The sequence below is a fragment of the Crocodylus porosus genome, unplaced genomic scaffold (genome assembly GCF_001723895.1).
Source record: "Crocodylus porosus isolate Cpor-Errol unplaced genomic scaffold, CroPor_comp1, whole genome shotgun sequence".
Lineage (NCBI taxonomy): Eukaryota > Metazoa > Chordata > Crocodylia > Crocodylidae > Crocodylus > Crocodylus porosus.
Genome location: NW_017728886.1, coordinates 236,147,710 through 236,156,515, shown reverse-complemented (window position 1 = coordinate 236,156,515; position 8,806 = coordinate 236,147,710). Strand labels below are relative to the sequence as shown.

Sequence of the window (8,806 nt, the reverse complement as noted above, 5' to 3'; positions counted from 1 at the left end):
CAATTTACCTATAGACATGGCAGTCTCCTTCACTTGAATCTGTTATGTCAAGACTGGATGTTTTTCTAAAAGATATCTGATAGCTTGAAGTGAAATTATGGATTTGATGTAGGAATTGTTTTTATGGATTATCATAACTATCCCTTCCCTTAAAATGTGTGCAACTATGAAGCAAAGGCCATGACAATGTCTGGAGTTGCATAGGGTCTTTTATTACTTAACAGGGTGCCATAGTCCAGCATTTCTAAACAAGTTTTTATCATTGTGATCATATAACACTCAAAAGAAACCCTCTCAAATGAAGCTAACAGACTGATATTCACACAGTTTTGCAGTTCTATCTTTGTTCCTAAAGTGGTCAAAACAGATGCCACCAAATATTTAGAGAGTGGAGTCAAAACATGAATTGCTTGTACTATATCCAAGTACTGTGTGACTACTGCTGCTCTGAGTCCACTGAGTTATTTGTCACAGACTTAGAAGACAAGGATAACACCTGCGGGGAGTTTCAATCTTCACAATGCTGTTGGGTCCTACAGTGTACATCACCTCATCTTCATCCACTCCTGGAGGCAAACTGATCTCCTTAGTAATGTTTTTGTAGTTGTATTCCTTTCCTCTTAGGGTCCTATATTCCTCTTCATGTTCAGCTAGTAATTTAACTTTCCCATCTTTCACCTTTACTGTAACTTCCTCTGGGTCAAAACCTTTAACATCCATCAAAGCTAAAAGCTTATGATCATGGCATGAGCTCAACATCCTATTAATTCTTCTTCGCTCACTACAATAAATAAAAAAACATGAAAAAGAATATCATCTTTCAGTTCAAGTGCTTAAAAAAGATTAATGGAATAAACAGCAAGAATAGGAACACATTCATCTGAGGGCAAGGAAGGAAATATAAAATAAGAGAATCTATTCTCATATGTATACTGAAGCATGCTACTTGTGTCACCATCAATGAGCGTGCTGTTACCTTTGTGCAGTCTTAGAATGAGGAGGCTCTGAAGGGGAAGAGGTTCATGTCACCTTAGCATATCACTCCCCACCATCAAATGGCTATTTAAAGTGAATTGCATTTTCTACTGAGTACTCTTGTTTCAAATGATCTATGTACAGGTTTGGCAGTGAAAGAAAAGTGGCAGTAAAAAAAAAGGGCCTCCTTGCAATGCTCCTGGATGGAGGGTAACTGGGTCGTTACAACTATTTCTTATTGAAATTATTTCTTACAGCAGGACTGTCCAACTTCTAGGCAGCCATAGGATGTTTAACCCGCAGGTTCCACCAAGGTGAGCCATGGTTACCTGGGGCCACCCACCCCATGGATACCCTGCACCATGGCACTGTACCCATGACTACACTGCACCCACGACTACACTGCACACCTGCACCACTCCCCACTGCTGTACCCTGTGCCATAACCCCCTTTACCACAGGACCTCAACCTCCCCCGCTGTTTCACTGTGTAACCCTTAGCCTCAACATCAGCTCTTCTCACTACCACAGTGCCCCATCCCTGGGGTGGGGGAAGGAAGCGACAGCCGATGAGGGAAGGGGAGCCCAGAGACTCTGGCTTCTAGTGCCTGGGCAATGAGGAAAGAGGCAGCTGGGCAGGAGCCTTGGACCACAACTTAACTCCTTGCAGAACACATGTAGCCTATGAGTTGGGCCACTAGTTAGGCAGCCCTATTGTACACTATGAAATAAACTCTAAGCATCTAGAAGAATGACTCTTGTTTGAACCATTTTCAAAATGCTCAGTAGAAGAATCCAGCCTCAACTGTAACAGACAGAATGGGACATAAGCTACCATCTTAAAAAGATATTTGTGATTGAGAGAATACATAAATATTACATACATAGACAGGGCCAATAAAATAGTAGTTTACACCAGGGCCCTGGTAGATGTTATATATATTGTGGGCTATATGTGAGTTTCCTACAACAAATCATAACATACCAAATGTTAAAGGAATTTGTCCCAAGATAAAGATGGGCAATCTACCACAAAAAAATGGTCAATACATTACAAAGAAGTTGCTGTTTGAAAGACAAATTTAACATGTGACTAGGTCTTAGACCCCCATGATCCCACATTGCTTTGCTCTCACTCTCTGACTCCCATGAAAGGAGGGAGAGCAGATGATTCCTTGATAGCCCACCCAACAAACTTTGTGGCACTACAAAAATAATGTGTATCAGGGTCTCTAGTCTCTTCCAACTCCAGGACTGTTAAGAGTGCTTTATGCCTCAAAATGTGTCCAACAACTTTCCCAACTATACAGCTGGTCCAACAGAAGATATCTTTTTTTTTTTCAAAAACCAACCCTTGCCTCTTGTACATTTTCTGGAACATTATGGCTACAACAACACTTCAACCATACTATTTTTACTATGCATGGTTAAGATAACTTTTCAAAACTTTGTGCTAAGTTGAATTATCTTTCTTGCTCCATGAGAACTCATGAGTTCTCTGCTTTCGCCTCCTTGGACATTCTTTCAAGTCACTTAGGAATGGTTGATCTTAGATGAATAAAAGTTGGGGAGAAGGACCATGGTGACTGGAAAGTTATAGCATCAATATGATTATTCTAGACTGACAAGCTGAAACCCTTTTTTTGAGTGACTTTAGATCAAAGCAGCATGAGCAGATACATGATGAAAATGAAGCCAATTTAATAAACAGTGTGGCACGGCTTAACAATAAAGACCTAATACTCTGGAAAAATGTTTCATTGGAACTATTAGATCAGATCCTGAAGTCCCTTCTCTGTGTTTACTTTGGTAAAACTCCTGTTAACTTCATTGGTTCTTGCTTGAGTAAAGACTTCACAATTTGATGTTATGTACCAAATCCTAATTTTAATTATGGTAAAAATCCAGGATAACTTCACTAGTCAGCTCTATGTCACCCTGTCTTATACACAGCCTGGAAAAGGCTGTGTCTGAGTGGCAGCTACCACAATTGGAAAAGCTGTTACCTTTTAATAAGCTGAGAGTGACCCCTAGGCTATTCTGTATTACTGGGGCTGGTATAAAACTAACCCACAGACTGGGAAGCCCAATGCTAGTTTCAGTTTTATCCCTCTCCTCCAGCCTTCTTGCATCCAGTGGAAATTGAGCACAGTAGAGTTTATGGGACAATAATATGTCCTTAGTGGGTGGATCTAAATGACACATTTTACTGTGAAGTAGTGTAGTTTACTGTGCAGTAAGCATGTGTGTCTACACATGTACATGCTTACTGTGCAGTAAACCTCACTAATTGGGAGTGAATTTGCTACCTGATTGGGAGCAAATCTGTTCACAGTCAGCCAGCCACCAGGGGCAGGAGATTGCTCCACCACCAGACCCCAGGTGAAGGCTGTGTCCCCTTTCCCCGCCAGCAGGGAGCTCCAAGCTCCCTGCTTCAATATCACAAGCAGGGAGCAGGAGCTAGGAGATCCTTATCTCTCAGTGCCAGCTCCATAACCATGGTGCTGGTGCTGGGAGATTCTTATCTCCCAGCCCAAGCTCCGTAGTTGCAGGGCTCAGGCTGGGAGACTCATATATTCATAGATGTTAGGGTCGGAAGGGACCTCGATAGATCATTGAGTCTGACCCCCTGCACAGACAGGAAAGAGTCCTGGGATCAGATGACCGCAGCCAGATGCCCATCCTACCTCCTCTTGAAGACCTCCAGGGTAGGGGAGAGCACCACATCCCCTGGGAGCCCATTCCAGACCTCGGCCACTCTAACTGTGAAGAAGTTCTTCCTAATGTCCAGTCTAAATCTGCTCTCTGCTAGCTTATGGCCATTATTTCTTGTGACTCCCAGGGGTGCCTTGGTGAGTAGAGTCTCACCAATTCCCTTCTGCACCCCTATGATGAATTTATAGGCAGCCACAAGGTCGCCTCTCAACCTTCTCTTGCGGAGGCTGAAGAGGTCCAGGTGCCCTAGTCTCTCCTCATGGGGCTTGGCCTGCAAGCCCTTAACCATATGCATGGCCCTTCTCTGGACCCTCTCCAGGTTATCCACATCCCTCTTGAAGTGTGGGCCCAAAACTGTATGCAGTATTCCAACTGTGGTCTGACCAGCGCCCAGTAGAGGGGAAGTATCATTTCCTTGGCTCTATTTGTCATGCATCTACTAGCCCACTCTTATCTTCTAGCCCAAGTTCCATGGTCTTAGGGCTCATGTTGGAAGGCCCTTATCTCCCAGCACCAGCTCTGTGTTTGTGGGGCCAGCACTGGGAGATCCTTATCCATAACTGTGGAGCTGAGTGGGGAACAAGCTCCCCAGCCTGCTCCTCACCAGCTCTGCACTCATGAAACTAAGCAGGAAACAAGCTCTGCAGCCCCTGCCCCACAATTACAGAGCAGGGGCTGGGAACTGTCCCGGTCAGGGGCAGGTCCCAGCCCCATGCCCCAATCAGTGATCAATGATCGAGGCACAGGGCTTGGAAAGAGGTGCAGGGGTGGGGCAGGTCCCAGATCCTGACCCTGCTGGCTGGTAGGGCAGGGGGCTGGGACCTGCTTCACCCCTGCCAGCCCCTGAACTAGAACACAGGAGGAGCCTAAAGCTCCCCCTGGTGGCAGCAGGGGCCCATAGCAGGGCCGCAGGAAGCAGGAGCCATTTGCTGCTTTTAGCAACAAATCTACTCCTGCTTCCCTGCATGTGAGGACACCTGCCCAGGAGCATTTACTCACAAGTAGTTTACTCACAAGTAAACTGATCCCAGATCAAATGCATGTGTAGATTCACCCAGTATGTAATGAAAGTATCAAATTTTAATTAGCAAAATTTAGGCTTCAACTCCAGGCCGAATATTTGACAGAAATTAAGCGAACCATATTAAAATAACTTCTTTAATAAACACTATGAAAGAGATTTGCTCTCTTACTAACTATATTCTGCTTTGCTAAGGATTTCTTACTTACTGATTGCTTTTTTATACTTCTGTAAAAGTAAGTTGTTAACATTTATCAGAGATTCAAGGATTCTACTGATACTAGAATAATTCTGAAGCTTCACTACAAACAGCAAAAATAACACTAAGTAAATCCCTCAACACTTAATAGAGTTAACATGGATTATACTGCTATAACCTGTGGTTAAATATGATCTGTGGTTAAATCTGAGAGTCAGTGGATTCTCCCGGAGTTTGAAACAGCCTTTAAGATATTGAATGTGTTGCTTTTGAGAGTTATTGTTATAAAATCCTGTTTCTTCCCCATCTTTCCCAAGTAGTTGGATGTATGATATTTAACTTACAGGTGTTGCTGGGATAATTCTCACCGTACTTTCTAGACCATGTCCTTACACTGGTTTTCCAACTTTACAGTTCCTACTCATTTCTCAGCTGGTCTCTATTATTCTAGTTATTACACTGCTAATGTTATATTTATCCAAATCCATCCTGACTCAGAATTTAGCTGTCAATTTTTTTCCCCACAGTCCTGTTTAAAGGCTACTCAGCAGCTCAGTTACCTGGCCAGTTCTCGCTCTGCCTCTAGTTTTGCTTTAATAGCCCTTCTCTCCCAAACCGTGAGGCATGATGGTCGACAGTTCCATTCACACAGGCTGTGGGGGTATGGAGGTAATTCACAGAGGCAATGCGGATGTAGGTGTACGCTGCACAGGCAGTGAGGATGTACGTAGGTACACAGGTAACGTGAATGCAGATCCATCAGCCTCAGCTGTCTTCTCATTTCTCTGTCTGCCTTCCTCAGATCTCGCCTGGCATCTTCCAAAAAGCGACTGCACAAAGACATCCTAAAACTTTAAACCATATTAGCATACGAGTACAACTTCTGATTGTTTGCACTCGTGGGGAAAAAATTGTCTTGCAAGCGCTCTGGCCAGAAGTTGCTTTAAAAACAAACTGTAGATGCTTTGGCTGAGTTCCAGCAGGCATTTTATGACATCATCTGCCTGCAAATGTGTCACAATTCTGTAGTTGTCATGGGAACTGCAATCAGTGGTGATTTCCCAGAGAGCTATTAAATGCAAAACACCAAACTGATGGAGCATTCTGGCTGGTATTCTGAGCACACACAAGTTAGGAAATTCAAAGTTATGGATAATTTATGGTTTCCCCAGCAACTGTAACTCCCCATTGCCCATGTATGTTATTTTGTGTTCCTGTGTGTGGTGTCTGTATTTACTATATGCTTTCATAATGTGTGTGCAAAATATCAACGTTATATAGATAGCAAAGAAATATAAATATGGCTTTATTGATTCTTTTAAGATTTCCATCACAATATTGCATTAGTTTAGTTATAGTTAACAAACTTTTTTTTAGCATGTACGGCAGATGGATGAAAGCTGGATGAGCAGATGCAATTGCTCTGTCCTTAGTAAGGCAAAACTGAAATCTTTCCTCTTTTTTGACTCAATATTGACTCAGGCAAAATTCCCGCTGACTTAACTGTCTTCAGAGGAAGCGCTGCTTCAGTAATGAGCAGGTTAAAAATATGTTCCTGGCAGACTATTTTAGTGAAAGCAACTTTGCTGACTTGCATTATTCCTCTTAAAAGTTGTTTCATTGAAGTTAACCTGCTTGATATATTTGCAATTACTTACCATACTACAGTCTTAAAAAGGAAAAGATGTAAACTCAAATGAGATGTACTGTCTATGCTGATATAAGACAATGTTATCACCTATGGATACTTTAGCCTAAACAGTAGGTAGTTGAAGGCTAATGGAAATTACAATGTGCATATCTTCATGTGCCCATCATTACGGTTTTTCAGTATCTGGAAACAAGTCTCTGGTCCTAACTGTCAGTCATACTGCAGCCCTCTGTAATCCAGTATAAAGTCAGGTACCTCCAGGCCCTACAGAATATCTCCATGATGGGTGGATTTATTAGGTAGTATAGGGAAGATATAACAGTTCTATGGCTTAAGAATATTAGCTACTTTGGGGCAGGGGAAGAAGGCATCCAAAGTAGAAATGAAAATAGCCCTGAAGCTGCTCTAACTTAGCCCTGGAATTGAGTAGGACCCAACTGACCTAAATATTGAGGTACAGAGGTCAGGGAGCCATTTCTGTTCCTTCCCTCCAGCCCTGTACTAAGTAAATCTAGATCATAACTGAGAAGTGTAACTCAGGCGGTGGTGCTCCAAGAGGTACCCCCTCTCCAACTGAAGGGATCAGAGCAGGTGCACAAGCGCTGTGGGAGGTGTAGGAACCCTTCTTCCCCTATAGAGCAGAGCCAGACCACCAATGGGGACTTAACCATTTACCTTTTAATGAGAAAACAGTAGTGGGACTATAACATGTACAAACCAGGGGGTACTGGGGACGCTACAATGCCCTGAGGGGGCAGGATTCAATAAAGGTTAGGCATTTACATTTGTTCACATATTCATCCAGTTGACAAAAGACAGGTTTAACAAAATATAGAACACAAAAAGCACAGTAAATAATACTGGTTGGCAAAATATAAAATGCACAAAATACAAAAAATCAAATAACAAGAAATATAGGGCCTAGGTACCTGGAGGAGGGAAAGAAGGAAAACACAATGACCCCCTTCCACTGCAACAAGAATTTCTCACTGTAACTTCATTCACTCTGATTTAATTCAGCTGGGATTTAAACTCAACTCTTCCATGAGGAAGGCAAAAACCCTACCACGCAGCCACCAGCGCTGGTACAGCTCTAAGCTGCTGTGGGGGTTGACCTTCTAGGAGTCCCTGCCTCATGTTGAGCTTCCTGGCCTCTTGCTGGGAACCTCTTTGGTCATTGCTCTGCTTCTTGCTGGAGCTGGGGAGCCTCTCCTGCCAGCTGCACACCGTGCTGCTGAGGGTCCCACTGCTGCCTGCAGGTCCCTCTCCTTCAGGTTCTTCTTGCAGGGGCAACTGCTCCAGCCCTGCTGGCCCAGCTCTTTGAAACTCCTTCCTTGTGATCCATCGCTGGTCTCCTCTGAGTCAGCTGTGCTGCCCCTTTTATTCTCCTCCAGGTGACCCAAGGGGCCAATCAGGGGACAGGGAGGGTGAGTCTCTGGGGCCTGATTGGTGAGGAAAGGGAATCCCAAGCCCTCCAATCATCTTTTACCCTTTCAAAACCCCTGGGTCAAATCATTACCAGATAGCCCGTCACAGAAGCATACCCTTTTTGTAAGGAATTTGTTAAAGATTTTTGATTCCTATTATTTGGAGTTCTAGTATTTTCTGGTTTTTTTCCAGTTTAAAAAAAAATCTTCCAATTGGGGCTGATACTGTGAATAGTTTTGCATTGTATATGTTAACCTTTTGGGTAGTATTGTGTAGCAGGGTCCCCTAATCCCTGCTACTTGAAGGACTGGAAGCCAGCACTGACCTGGCTAAAAAGCTAAAAAGGAGGTGTACACCCAATGGAAGGGAGGGGCCATCACCAGGTAGGACTATATCTCCGTTGCTCAGGATTGTAGGGGGGCTTTTAGGAAGGCCAAGGCAGAGATGGAACTGGGACTATCCACCCAGATCAAGGACAACAAGAAGTTCTTTTTTAAATATATAGGAGGTAAAAAGAAGGTACTGAGTAACGTGGGGCCTCTGCAGGACACGCGTGGAAATCTGGTGGTCTCACCAGACGACAAAGCCAATCTATTTAAGAATTTCTTTGCCTCCATTTTTCTGAGCAGGGACCAGGTCATCCCCCCACTGGGATCCCCAATGGTTCCAGGGAAGACACAGCCAGGCCTAGGGTGAGAGAGGACCTAGTCAGGGAACTTCTGGTGGGACTGGATGTGTTCAAATCAGCAGGTCTAGATGATCTCCACCCCAGAGTGCTGAGGGAATTAGCAGAGGTCATTGCGGGACCCCTGGCACA

The 8,806-nt window shown here is 43.8% G+C and overlaps 1 protein-coding gene across 1 annotated transcript; it reads right to left on the bottom strand.

Annotated features, from left to right (window-relative positions):
* Positions 1-207: 207 nt before the first annotated feature.
* On the bottom strand, positions 208-5,868 carry ODF1 (outer dense fiber of sperm tails 1). The gene is made up of 2 exons (XM_019528561.1): positions 5,471-5,868; positions 208-781 (listed from the first exon to the last, which is right to left on the bottom strand). Exons 1-2 carry the CDS (start codon positions 5,752-5,754, stop codon positions 469-471), a joined length of 597 nt encoding a protein of 198 aa, XP_019384106.1. The 5' UTR covers positions 5,755-5,868; the 3' UTR covers positions 208-468.
* Positions 5,869-8,806: the final 2,938 nt, after the last annotated feature.

What these genes read in the sequence shown, in the direction of transcription:
- ODF1 (XM_019528561.1), bottom strand. Translation starts at nt 5,754, where the DNA reads ATGTCTTTGTGCAGTCGCTTTTTGGAAGATGCCAGGCGAGATCTGAGG. An exon ending in GCAGAGCGAGAACTGGCCAG is followed by an intron (nt 782 to 5,470) that starts GTAACTGAGCTG and finishes TATTTATTGTAG; the next exon opens with TGAGCGAAGAAGAATTAATA.